The 14,632-nt window shown below is 36.9% G+C and overlaps 1 protein-coding gene across 2 annotated transcripts in view; it reads left to right on the forward strand.

The window, feature by feature from the left end:
• PTPN3 (protein tyrosine phosphatase non-receptor type 3) overlaps positions 1-14,632 on the forward strand; it is a gene marked incomplete at its 3' end in the record, with an annotated part of 96,225 nt that overhangs the window by 66,853 nt on the left and 14,740 nt on the right. For both annotated transcript variants that reach the window (XM_082307220.1, XM_082307221.1), the window contains exons 17-22: positions 38-94; positions 4,961-5,117; positions 6,923-7,089; positions 10,608-10,698; positions 10,961-11,022; positions 11,880-12,026. In XM_082307220.1, coding sequence (XP_082163346.1) covers positions 38-94; positions 4,961-5,117; positions 6,923-7,089; positions 10,608-10,698; positions 10,961-11,022; positions 11,880-12,026 — 681 coding nt within the window. The remainder of the gene's footprint in view (positions 1-37; positions 95-4,960; positions 5,118-6,922; positions 7,090-10,607; positions 10,699-10,960; positions 11,023-11,879; positions 12,027-14,632) is intronic.

Genomic DNA, 14,632 nt, shown 5'->3' on the forward strand with positions numbered 1-14,632 from the left:
TATATTTATGGTTGTTATTTATTTGACATTCCTCTAGGGTGGTGTAGATCAAAAAATGCCGTTAGTGGTATCAAGAATAACTCCAGGATCACCTGTAAGTAAATTCTTACGACTTTTAATCCCTCCTTTTATTACTCTCTCCACCATTCACACAGGTCCATACACGTAGGAATTTGGAAACCCATAACCAGAATGAGATAACAGCTGGGCTGTTCTCTTTAGAAATTGATTTGACCAGTAGCTTCTTAAACCACAAATGAAAAGATCTGGAGGTGTTAGCCAAACAAGATACCAGTAGAAAGCGTGTTTGTTTCCCCATGTCATCTCAGAAAGTGCATCTTGAACTGGAAAATGTTTGATGAGAGGCAAGAGCGATGACTGAAGATATGGAACAGTGTTCATTAAAGAAGTGAGTAGTCTGGGCCCCTGCAGCCTAGGAAAAAAAATCTAGGTTAAGGGAGGTATAGTAGAGATCTGCAAGATTAGGAGCACTGTGAGCAGAGGATTCCAGTAGAACAACTATGGGCTACCAAATTAAGTTAGTGAAAGTCAGGTTCTTCATGCTTAGTGAAGTAGTTCTTCATGCATAAGAGAGTAGACTTGTGAAACTCCTTGACAAAGGCTGCTGTGGTTAAAATAATTTTGTGGGTGGTCAGGAGAGGACAAATAGTTGGGAGAAAACCCTGCTAGCAGTTACTGAATAGACAAACGACAATACACTGAGGAAATCCTTAGGGCTAAAAATATTTATAGGATGGGAGAGTACTTGGCAGGGGAGAGGGGGTGCTGAATATGCTTGCTCTGTTCTTCTTTTGCCATGGATTTTTGCTTGTGGAAATATTTATGGACTAAGTGGAACACTCATCAGAATCAGTACAGCCATTGAATTCTTCTGTTGAATTGTGAAATAATAATAGTAATAGAACATCTTTAACTTTTTTCTGAATAATTTGTACATAAATTTGTGAGGACATACTCTATCTTATCAAATTTTTTTCACTCATCATCTTCCAAAGTGTATTTCCCAACTCTTTTAAAATAATTTCAGTGAGGAAATATTTCTGGCTTAATCCTAAAAATCTGACATGCTGTGTCTTGTAGACTCTTTTGAAATGTGATAGTCACAGGACTGGCGTCTACATGTCATGATGTAAATCAAGCTGAAAGCGATTGTCTGAGAAGTTGTTTTTGTCACACTTATAGTTTGTGACTTGACTTATGCAGTGCATAGCATTCCTTTATGAACTGCAATAATTATTTGAATAAAAGAGAGGTAGGAAATTATCATTATAACTTAAATCCACAAAGTGAAAATAAAACAGTCCTTAAAATGATTCATAGTCAACCTAGCAAACTTCTTAAAGGTGATTTGAGATACTGAAGTTAATGTAGGGCAAACAGGCTCGTTCCACAATCAGAGAATGAAAGATGCTTCTCCGGAGGCAGTGATTCCCTTTGGCAGATTTGGATTGTCATCTGGGAAGTATTGACCTGTTTTGGTTTTTCTTTTGGATTGGAAAAGGACTGGACTTCTAACTTACAGACCTCATTTAAGTATCTCCAGTTAGTGGCATAGGCATAGACGCAAGTGACCAATTAGCTCTCTAGCCTAGTAAGCCACCAAGCGAGCAAGTTATCAAGGGTCAGGGAATAAATTGGAAACAGTTATCCAATACAATATACTCAACAGCAGTGTTATAGAAATCACATCATGTTACAGCAAGAGGAAAAAATTATGCTTATTTTTAGAGCATAACAGCATTAACATTGATTATATTGCTTACCATAAACTAAATTTCACTTATTCTTGACTGTTTAATGAAATGTAGCGGATATTTGAAAGTTGAAGTTAAGCAGTCTGTGGAATGCATTTTTACATTATTTTAGCTTAATGATGCCTTTCCTTCATTGTATTTGCTACTATTTTAACTTGCTCTAGATTCAGTCATTACCCTGTAAATTGTCCTCAGGGATGCAATATTATTTGCTAAAATTATTTCTCAGGTTTGTAGGTCACTTTTTCCCACTTTGCTACAAAAAGATCTGTATTATTTGTGGAGGAGGGGAAGCAAATCTACTCACCAAAATAAGGCACTATTTTTCCCTTTCACATCCTAAAGTTCTTTTAAAAATCCTCCTCTAATACAGCAGCAATCTAGTATGCCGGGAAGATTGTAGGATAGAGTAGCCAAAATTGTTGTGGGAGAGCATTAAATCTGAAGAACAACCATTTATTGCATCTGGTACTTTTTTTAACTGAAGTCCTATACTGATTTTTTTCACAAACAGTACTAATGTCCTAAGGTGCTAAAAAAGTCATTATGGTTTTATTTAATAGAGCTTCTCATTGAAAAATAGTATGCCTGCTTCTTGGAGCATTAGCATAAAATGAAACATTGGGTGTGTCAATAGGACAGGAAGCCTTTGACATAATTAATTGTCTAGAAAAGCTCAGTATCTGAAAAATCTACAAATTATGCTTACATGGAAGGAATTAATTCTCCTTCAAGATATATTTTATTATAGTCAGATGATTCAAGTAAGAGAGCTGAGGCATTAACATGTCACATGATTAACAAAGTTTCTTTGAGCAAAGATATTAATCTCCATCTGTAATAAAGAATAATAGCCAGCAACCAGCCAAGAAATCTAAATTATAGACAAATATGGGAGATCAGAAACCATTCCCTCTGTGTTCTTGTTGACTTCTTGACTCTCCTAGACTGACCTGATATGATCTTTATATCACTAGAGACTAATTTATATCTCAAACAATAATATTTCAGAGTGATTAAATCGATCAATCATTCATGGTTTCATTCTTCAGTCTTGCCTTTGTAAATTGTAGAAAATACGGCAAAGGAGCTTTTAGGGAGCTGTGAATACCTAGTTAAATCAGTGTTGAAGAACACCATGGCTGTTCCTAATTCCCATTCTTCTGTTTACGTTTGTCTTTTTTTATTAATCATTGTCAATCTTCTCTGTCCTTCATTATTCTTTTTCCTTATTTCTTTGGAAAAAGTTGGGGGAAACTATTCCTTTTTTTAATTTTTAAGCAGCTTTTCTGCTTGGGATTTTTTTCTTCTTGCATACATCTTTCTTTTCTCTCTTCTTTCTCTTCTCCTTTATCTGTTTTGTGGCACACATACATGTCTTAAGTTTTCTTTCCTTTTACTTTATTCTAACACAAGTGGCTCCCAATTTATTTTCTTCTTTGTATCCTTGCCTCTTTTTTCTTTTATTCTGTATTTTTCTTGTTGGTTCTGTCATCATCACTTCTCCTTTCTGTCTCTTCCTATTTTTAACTTGGTAATGCAGTACATCACTGATAAACTTATTTTAGGAGCCATCAGTGCAAGGCATAACCAGGATCAGGGCTAATCAGAACATCTTGTTCGCATTTGGGGAGTTGGTGATGGTTTTTTTGATAGGGCTAATAACATTGGGTGAATAAAGTTCAGGGAACCTGTGCTGGCATTAAGGAAATACTCTCTATTCATAGTTGTTCCCTGTAACAGTAAAGGTCTATGTCTCATATAACAAATGAAATGGAGTGTGTATATATAAGCATATCACTCTTGCGTAGGTGGGTACTTCCTAAACAAAATAAAAATGAGGATAGCAGTGAAAATAAAATTGTTACACTACTTGACACTCAAATGTTGTTGAATCCTACACACCCATGTTACAGAATCACAGAAGGGTGAAAGGGACCTGGAGGTCACCTTGTCCACCCCTCCCCTGCTCAAGGGTCACCTAGAGCCAGTAGCCCAGGACCATGTCTAGATGGCTTTTAAATACTCCAATGTGGGAGACTCCACAATGTCTCTGCTCAACCTGCTCCAGTGCTCGGTCACCCTCGCAGTAAAAAAGTGTTTCCTGATGTTTAGATGGAGCCTTCTGTGTTTCAGTTTGTGCCCATTGCCTCTTGTCCTGTCACTGGGCGCCACTGAAGAGAGCCTGGCTCCATCTTCTCTGCATCTTCCCTTCAAATATTTTTATATATTGACAAGATCCCCCCTAAGCCTTCTCTAGGCTAAACACTCCCAGCTCTCTCAGCCTTTCCTGGTACAAGAGATGCTATAGCCCCTTAATCATTTTCATAGCATCATCATCATATTCTGGCTATAGCTTGAATTGCTTTGCAATGGACTTAGAGCTAAGCATACTAAGAAGTGTGGCAGAAAAAAACCAAACAAACCCTGGAGTTCAGCAGTTAATCTAAATTGCTGCATCCAAGACAAGACATAATGTAAGTTTTCATGTGAGGTGGGGAAAACCTTGTTTTAGTGTTCTTTGCAGCACAGGTAGCAAAAGAATTTGTCACAAATGCCAGGGTACTTGAGCATCATAGGTTGAGTACTTCCCTACATTATCTTGTTAAAACTTTCAGTGAATGATGAAGTATATTATCTATTTGTAGATATCATTTGATAGCCACCGAACAAGAATCTGATAAATAACAAAAATATGTGTATGGATTTCTTTAAATCTGAAAAAGTGCAGGCCTGGGGAATGTCATGTTACTTAAATTATGTTCATCAAAATCATGTTTGGACTTCTTGGTATTCACTGCATAGAAACTGAAGTGTGTTATGTGCCCAAAACACTTTTTCCAGAAATTCATTTGCAAATGGCTATAACCAGTGGTTGTTGAGGCTTGGAGTCTGAAATTTAGGTCTTTAAAAGCAATCTGATGATGTCCGTTTGATAAATACGAAGTCTTTTGATAGCTATCAATATGCTGTTTGAACTGTTTCTCATTTTCATTGAGAGGCTTTGAAGCAAGAAAGACAGCTTTAGATCTGAATGCTTTGATAGAACTTCTGATACAGAAGCTGAAACCTTGTCAGGAGAACTCTGAAGACTTTGCTTACGTGATGAACTTAATATCCTGATGTGTTCCTGCTTACATGACTGGATGCAATGACATTAATGTGTTTCTTTGGTCTTGAAACAGGCTGATAAATGCATTCCAAAACTGAATGAAGGTGATCAGATAGTATTAATTAATGGCCGAGATATCTCAGAGCACACGCATGACCAGGTGGTCATGTTCATAAAAGCCAGCAGAGAATCTCACACGAGAGAGCTTGCACTTTTGGTCAGGCGGAAAGGTAACTGGGCTAATTTTATTCACTTTTAATGTTTTTGAGACTGTTGCTCTTATGCTTGGTGGTATACGCTCTTCTGTTTACACAGATGTGTTCTCAGGGCACTGGGAATAGGTCTGTGCTAAAAGTAGATCTCCCTGCATTTGAATTAGTATTACAAATAGTTTTAACTGTATAGGTTCTTACCACTGCAACAAAGAATCTATCAAGTTAGAATTTCTTCTTATTTTTTAAGTCTAAAAATCTATGAGAACAAATAGTCCTTTGGAAAGGTTTGGGATTTTTTTGTAAGTATAGCATAATTTCACAAATCCCCAATTGTGCGTTTGCAAGTACCCATGGGCTGTTCCCCAGCACAACTATACAATGAAACAAGTCAAATAAGCTTCTTTTTTTTTTTTCTTTTCTTTTTGTTTTTCTTTCTCTCTTCATTCCTTTTCTTTCTTTCCATTCCTACAATATGCATTTTCTGACAATACTGAGCTTGACCTGTGCTGGCTACTTGCTAAACTGCTGCCAGCAAACAGGAGACAATCTCTGAAATATGCAGGGCCTTAAGCCTGTATATTTAAAATATGGGGAACCCATCCAGCTTGTTTTTTCTTGCTCCATATGTGTATATATATGTATGCAGATGCCAAGAGCTTTCAGATGATGTGAAACTTCTAGTTTATTATTTACTTTGCTTACGAGCTATGGTAAGGCCTTAACACATACAATTATGGGAGGGCTTTGCACAGAGTTTCTGATTACATTAAGACTTAAAAATCTGAAGGGATTATGCATCACTGGGAAACAGGAGGGAATAAAACTGCCTAAATTATATGTACCTCTGTAGAATTTACTTTATTTAAAATTTCATGTGTTTCTAGGAAGACAGATGGGCTCTTGGCCTTGTTTTCCCTGAACAGTCCTGCTCCTATTATTGTAGGCCTTTCCACTGGCTCTGTGCAGTATTTATTCTTCCCTTAACTTTTCTAGTCGCCTTCCTATTTGCAGATAAGAGGTCTGCTCTTAGCTAAAGATAACCTGTGGCCCTATGCCAGTCATTTGTATAGGCATGAGTATGAACAGCTCCCCATTTTCTGAATTTTGGCAGGTATGAGCCATTCTGATCATTGCAGAGAATAACCACAGCTGGACACGTTTGGTGGCACAATAGCTTTCATAGAGACAGAACTGCTGTGTAGATTAATTCATTAACGTTTGTCATGTTCTTGAACATGTTAGCAAGGAATGCAATAGAAAACTAATACATTTTTTTGTAATTTATTACATTAGTTCCCTCAACGTTAGCATAAGAAGTGGCAAAAGATAATTCAGTTGCTTCTCTAATAGTAAGGGATTACAATATAAGTATGTTTGTGTTTTGCTATTGGTGGTCCAAACTTATATAAACTTCTTATAGAGATATTCCATTAATTATGCTCTAAACTTTTTTTAGGCAAAACTCATTTGTTTTTTACCATGGTGGATGTTGTGATTCATTAGCCTATCCAGCAGTTCATTCTGTAAGACAAGGTTGCAGCAAAAAAACTTTTTGGGCTTGGGAGTCAAGTACTTTGCCTTCATAGATAGGCACCTTGAGGAGTTTCATTTTCTGAAAGGTCATAAGGATATTTTGCTCTTAGTAGTTTCTACAGTAATACAGTACATAAAGAAATGCAAGTTAAATGCGTTGCTGTGTGCTTTCCTGAGGCCTTGTCTTTGCAAACTTCGTTGTTATTGCAAGCTGGTAATTTTAATATGTGTTTGCAAACACATTAATGCTGTATGTAATGGATTTTAATTTTCAATACATCTTACAGTAGTTAAACAGTTTGTGGAGCCTAAGTCAGAAGACGAAGCTGATTCCCACAATCTCCCAGAATCTCTTCTTCCTATCTGTTCCGAATATGGTGGTGATACACTGGAGGAGTCTATGGAGCAGCTAAGGAAAGGGCTGGAAAGTGGAACTGTCCTTATTCAGTTTGAGGTAGGTAATATTCACCTCTCAAATGCCATTAGTATAGACCAATAGCTGTGACCGGCAAGTAATGTAAGGGCTTGCTTAATTGGAAATCTCATTGCTCCCGTTAGGTCTTATCTCAAGAGAGCAAGAATGTGAATTGCCCATCAGTTTCACCCTTCACTACTTAGGACAGGGAAGAATGAGTTATCAGTCTTGCATAAAACATTATCTGCTGAGAAAAATGTGTTTTAACTAATATGTTTCTAGCTCAAGTACCCAAAGCTCACTAAATATTTTTTTTTCTTAATTATTTTATTGAGTAGAATAGAGGGGTTTTGACAGAGGTCTGCCTTGTGCTTTGTTTCTTTTTCCATGCTGCTCAGTGACATTTCTAAAACATTTTTTATACCTTAAGTTAGGGTTTCAACTTCTCCATGTGTTGCCTTCTTTCATGGAATAACAGAAGCAACTTGACCATTCCTCAACTTTTTTCTCTTAGAGGTTGATATGAAAATGTTGGAATGTTAATTTCCATTTGCAGGACATTTGTAATGTCCAGTTCTGTGGTCTTTCTCCCTGGTGATCTAAAACACCAATGGTTACTTCTTGGGCAGATTGCTTCGTAGGTGAGATTCCCCTGCATATAGGATGAGACTTCGAAGAGCTGCTGTATAGATTAATGAATTAATGTTTGTCATGTTCTTCAACATGTTACCAAGGAATGTCATAGGAAACTGACTAATATAATGTTTTTATAGTTTATTAGATCACTTCCTTTGTGGCTATTGTAAGAAATTCCAAAAGATAATTTAGCTGTTTCTCTAATAGCAAGGGAGTACAGTGTATGCATGTTTGTGCTTGTTTTGCTGTTGTGGATCCAAACATTTATAGTAACTTTGGAGAAACCCTGGTTATTGTGATTTTATAAATTTCACATTGTTCAGTTCTGGAGTAACCCTTTCTGTTGCTGAAAATTTGTAGAACAGCAATACAATTTTTCCCCATTTTGATATTCTTCCTTCACTGTTTTTTCAAATGCTGTAAGATTTAATGGTGGTGGCTGAATGGTTGTGGTATTGCTTATTGCATAATCGCTCTTTTTATGAGGTTTGCTTTGTTCCCAGGATTTCTGAGAGTTAAGATTCCTTTTTTTTTTTTTTTAAGGAATTATAGACTATGGTTCATAGCTGCTTTCCAAAATCCACAGCACTGGTTGCAGTGCAGCAATAGCAATGAGTCTGTTGGCTACTGAAAGAGTAACTCAAAAGATATGTTATGATTGTTAATTGTCAAAGTTTTTGACTAAATTTGTGCACAAAGTTCCTGTAATAATCTTCATAGGATATTTGATCCTTTATGACTTTTTTCCTGACAGCGTTTATAACAGGATATTACTGCTGTTACCAAAAAAGCACAAAACTGTTTTGAAATCTAATAAACTAGGGGACAGCTTAGGGGCCTTCTTTGAGTTCATTGTTTAGTGATCTTCAGAAGCAGAGACAATTGCAATTTCACCTTATCAGCTTTGGTGGCTCTCAAACTCTCCATTCACATTAGTAAAACAGTAAATAATTAGCCAGTAGACTGTGAATAATAAAGTTTTTCCAGAATATCTTCCTCCACTTAAACAGAATTTAAGTCATCTGTCAGTGGCACATGACTTTTTGCCAGGCAACAATAATGAAGCTACAGAATTCTTACTTAATGTTAAATTATTCTTCCTTGTCTCCCAAAAAAGCAGAAATTGCAACTTGGCTCTGGTAAAATGGAACTTGAGTTATAACTGATAGAAGCTGTTCGGTTACATGTATTATCAAGATCTCTTCTCACATGGCTTGTTTATGCTGTACAAGTTGAAACACGTGGTGAGCTGTGATACCGAGTCTTAGGAATCACTAAATCTCACAGTAGAATAAAATTTTTGTGTTGTTCCTTTTTCTCTCCACCAAAGTAGGGGATTTTAGCCTCCTATTTGTTTCATTCCATTTTACGTATGGAACCATATTCTAAATCTTCATTAAACATGTAAGATATAACGAGCTCTTTGGTAAGTGTTCAATGAAGTATATAAAACTCTGGGACAGCCAGGTTAATAACTCAGTTGTATGTTGCTTTCACTTATACAACTACAGTTTTTCTGTATTAAATATAATTGCATTTCTTCATTTTGGTGGTGTTTGTTAAAATCATAGAATCATTAAGGTTGGAAAAGACCTCTGAGATCGAGTTCAAACATTAACCTAACTGCCAGGTCTCCCTCTAAACCATGTCCCTAAGCACCACATTCACACGTTTTTTTTAACACTTCCAGGGACTGTGATTGCACCACTTCCCTGGGCAGCCTGTTCCAATGCCTGACCACTCTCTCTGTGAAGAAATTTTTCCTAATATCTAATCTAAATCTCCCCTGGCACAACTGGAGGCTGTTTCCTCTTGTCCCGTTGCTTGCTACCTGGGAGAAGAGACCAACCCCCACCTCACTACAAGCTCCTTTCAGGTAGTTGTAGAGAGTGATAAGGTCTCCCCTGAACCTCCTCTTCTCCAAACTAAACGACCCCAGTTCCCTCAGCTGATCCTCATGAGACTTGTGCTCTAGACCCTTCACCAGCTTCGTTGACCTTCTTTGGACACGCTCCAGCACCTCAGTGTCCTACTTGTAGTGAGGGGCCCAAAACTGAACACAGTACTCGAGGTGCAGCCTCACCAGTGCCGAGTACAGGGGCACTATCACCTCCCTGGTCCTGCTGGCCACACTATTCCTGATACAAGCCAGGATGCCATTGGCCTTCTTGGCCACCTGAGCACACTGCTGCCTCATATTCAGGTGGCTGTCAACCAGCACCCCCAGGTCCTTTTCCGCCAGGCAGCTTTCCAGCCACTTTCCCCCCTCTGTACCTGTTGTTGTCTTGTATGATGCACTTAATGCATTTTGACCTTAAAATTTATTTTTGATTATACACTTGTATGCCTACATTTACTTCAGATAAAGTTTGCAAGACAGTGGTTGGCCCAAAAGAAGGGGAGTCACATGTTAAGAGATTGTGGTACATTGAAGCTTTGTTTTTTCAGGTACTTGCAGGATTGAATGTGATGGTTTTAGTCCAGAGAACGGAAGTTTGTTTCGATTTTTTTGTATTACAGTTGATTACAGAAAATATCAATCTGCAGCTATTTTTTTCTTCCTATGTCTCTTATTGCTCACTTCTTCCACCCTCAACCTCTGTTTTCCGTCTGGCACACAGTTTTATTTGAAAAAGGCAACCTTGCAGGGAAACAGTTTATATCAATGACTTTTACACTTCCTCTTTTTTTTCCTAGAAATTCTTCTAGAGATGATGATGGGCTGGCAGTTACAGAAATTCTTGCCATGTTAAAAAATATAAAAATATCTCTGGTGAATTTTGCAGATGGTTAGGGAAAAAAATAAAGAAAATAACTTACCATTTTTTTTTTGAGTCTGTATTTTCGTGTGAATCTATTTAGTGTGTGTATAACATAATCACATCCCTCAAAATCCTACCATTTTTCGTTCTGTCTTGCAGCAACTTTATAGAAAGAAACCGGGATTGGCTGTTACATGTGCAAAGGTACCTCAGAATATGGACAAGAATAGATACAAAGATGTTCTACCTTGTGAGTATTAAGTACAGACTTTCTGCCTATTTTGCTTTATCCTCTAAATGATAGCTTATAAAACTGTTGTATTGAACTTCTTGATTAAAGATTTCATTATACAAAGTCGTTTAATTGTTCATTTTATTTTCTAAAAGGCTATCTATTTTGGTTTGTATTCTGCTGTTTGTGTCTGCAATTCCTCAGTTTTTTGACTTAATAGAAGAGAACCATGCCCCTTCATCGCTAATTTGATTCCCTCTTCATTATTTTTTGTGTGCAGATGATGCCACAAGGATAATATTGCAAGGAGATGAAGATTATATTAATGCGAATTACGTGAATGTAAGTCATAGAAACCTGCATTTGCCCACTTTCTCTATTACAATAGCAGACTAAATTTAGCCTTTTTAAGGAATAAGGGGGTTTCATTTTATGTTTTGGGGGATTTGTAAATGTAAAAGATGTAAAGATTCATAATGTAAAAGATGAAGTGTCTCTCGTGAAACAACTGGCCATCCTCATACACAGTAGATGCAAGCATGTGGTATACACTGTGATATATGTGCAAGGTCTTTAACCACTAAAAATTATTTTACTTTTCCATATACTGCAAATGCTAAGGTTGTCTCCTGTAGCTTAAAACTAAGCCTTTTTCCCTCTAGAACTACTTATGTCCTACCAACTATGCTATGAAGGCTCCAGAAGATAAACCAGAGCCCTGATTGCCCTAATCATGTGTGTAGGCTGGGAGACAGGGAGAAGAGGGGAAAATACATGTATGTTTGTGTCAGATACTTAAGTTAAACACCTACATCACGGAATCAACTATTAACTTACTATGCCTAGTATCAGGCAACAAACAGCTTTTGCTAGTGTATCTTTGGTATATCCTTGCCATTATTCCTTACGAAATATTAAAGAAAATTTGGAAAGCTTTGCAGTTTCAAGTTTTCAAATACATTTTCACTATTAATCCTCTCTTCCTAGTTCAGCATGAAGGACTATAGTATCTATAGTATACATCTGGTTTACGTTAAATATTTAAAGATTTTTCACATAACAAATTGTGATCTTGATTGTCTTATTACTCAGCTTGCCGCCTTAATCTTCCCTCAACTCTGTTGGAATGAAATGTTGAATTAAAGAAAAATAGTACTTGAGTAGCAAACTTTACATAGGATTTTTGTTTCTCTTTGTAGATGGAAATTCCTTCTGTGGGCATTGTGAACAGGTACATTGCTACTCAGGGGCCTCTTCCACACACATGTGCGCACTTCTGGCAAGTAGTCTGGGATCACAAGTTGTCACTGATCATCATGTTAACAACTCTCACTGAACGAGGACGGGTAGGTGTTCAGGTTCTTTGTATGCTGAAGAAAACAAACCAGCAGTCTGATAAACAGAAATCACTGCATTGATTCCATTTTGCTGATCAGCCAGGTACGATGTGCTGTCCTTTTTTTCCCCCTGAGAACTGGGTTCTATGTTGCAGTTGTTCTAATGATTCAGCAGACATCTGGAAGCGTTGAGCAAGTTGAGCAAAACTTGCAGTCCTGCTTCAAACAAGAGTCTGCCATTGCAATACTTACTAGTTTTAGCATGCTGGTGGTCAGAATTTAACCTGCTTACTTTTATTTGTCTTAGGTTCTTTCCTGGAATTGCTTTGATAATTCTTTTAATTCTGTTTAAATAAATTTTAGCACTTCATTAATTTCAGAATAATACAATGAAAATTAAAGCAATATCTGGTGTATTCTGTTGTACTTTGATTTAATGTATCCTTTGTAGTTTTAAAGGTGAAGTTTTTACATGATTAATGTACATAAAAGGATTGTTTTTGGAGTTTTAGAAGCTGAAAACTGAACAGGTTTTTTTTAGGAGGTGGAGAAGATGATGACTCTTACATGCCTTCACTGTAACCTTTATCTATATTTCCTATGTGATTTATCCTACACTATCAATTTTTTCTGGCATCCCAGTCAAAAAACAATGTGTTTGGAAAGCAAGAGCGCGAGTATTTCAGGTCCTAAACAGCATAATGATTGAGATGTAAGTAGTGACAGTTAAGCAACAATGTAATTTTTCAATGAAATGTATGACAGAAGTGTGAAAGCTGAAAAGCAATAGATTTGAACGATGGTCAGGTTATGAAGCTATTCATGGAGACAGACATTACTGAACATCATCTGGCACAAAGATGCTCCCTTCATCTTTTGACTGTACTGCAGTCAAAATAGCTTCCTGCTTTCTTTTCCTTGTATTGAGAAGTAACACAGGTTAATGCTGGTCTGTACTGTGCCCAGTGAGTTGGAACCTTCTAGGCAATTTGTTGTTAACTTCTAACCATTCTGCTGGTATATTTATAGATCAGACACTTTTTCTGAGTTTTGTTTACTTTCAGAGATGTTTTACATTTGCCCAGTTTGTGGGTGAATTTTGAGGGATAGAAAAAGGTGTATGTTCTTGCCAGAGTATCCCCATCGCCAAATGCCAAACCTTTTTCCAAACCCTGGAGGCTTTACATTCTAGAATATCTCTTTATTATAGGATAAAAACCTTTCTTTTCTTTTCTTCCCTCACCCCCCCACCCAGTAATGTTCATTTTTTAGAAATGGATGCATTATTTTCGCTTAAATTTAAAGGGGAAAGTATTTCAGATAGACTACTACAGTAAAAGTTTCAAGCATAATGGTTAAAATTTGGATTTCAAGCCATTGAAAATTGAGCCCTAAGAAAGGGAGAATTAAGAAATTTTAACATTTCAAAATTTCCAGCTCTTGTATTAGTTTAAAAAAGAAGTTATAGACAAAAAATGTTATAGATGGCACGAGCAATGTTGATAAGTTGGTACAGAATCCAAATTAACTAAAGCTGAAATACAAACATGTTGGGAATATCAATTTGTTGGGTTTCTTTTGGAGCTAGTAACAATTATTATTAAAATGTATAGGCAGTGAAGAGGACAATTATAGCTCAGCTGTTTTGGTCACACACAATTAAAATTTTAAGTACAGTGTCTGGGGACTTGTGTCAAGATGTTTTTTTATGCCTCCCTTGGATTTTCTTATAACTCAACTGGACTTTTTCTTTAGTATGCCTTTTTCATAAGTCCAGTGGACTTGTACTTGGAAACTGCTTGGTTTATATTTGTTACATGAAGGCAATTATTTACAAGACTGGAGTTGCTGAAGTGGAAGATGAGAATATTTAATTACTGAGATGAAATGTTGGAACCTTTATGTTGATGGGCAAACTTGAGCTGTCTTCAGTGGACAAGAATTTCACTGAACTAGTATCTCACTGGAATGCTTTTTCAAGTTCAGTCTCTTCCACAGCATTTCAACCTTTGATTAGATGGGAAACGAGGTGGCAAACCTTCTGTCATCAGTGCTGCTCTAAGCTTACCTTTTAAAATGAGGAGTAACTATTGGCATTAGGATTGTTTCTAGAAAAGTTACATGTACGCTGGCTAGATGTGCCTGCCTATCTGCCTTTACAAGGTGAACCAGAAAAAGGAAGACTTTATAATTTCAGCAGTAGAGTGGTAGGGATCTGAAGATCACTCTCTTACTATCAGCAGCAGAAGACAGGAGAGAAAAATGGTTCCTTATGCTTGTAGGCAGGATCGATTAATCTCTTTTCTTTTAGAAAAGATAGAGTATTTCATGGATGTAACTTTAATATTGCAGTACATCAGGTGCATTTGCACAAGCGTATGGCTTTGCTTGTCACACTTTGGTAGGCTTGAAGGTTAATCCATTATGGCCTTGCATGAAACCTGTCTGAGGCAGAGGGCAAATTATACTTTCCTGCATCAATAGGTATGTTTCTGAGCCTTTGTTTATAACTTTAGCATTTAGATACAATTAGTCATTCAAGAGAAGATCTCTGTCTTCAGTCTTACATCTGACATAGAAAAGAAATATACATCTTTTTGACAAATGACATGCAC

Source organism: Platalea leucorodia (genome assembly GCF_965183815.1).
Source record: "Platalea leucorodia genome assembly, chromosome: 1".
In the NCBI taxonomy this organism is placed as follows: Eukaryota; Metazoa; Chordata; class Aves; order Pelecaniformes; family Threskiornithidae; genus Platalea; species Platalea leucorodia.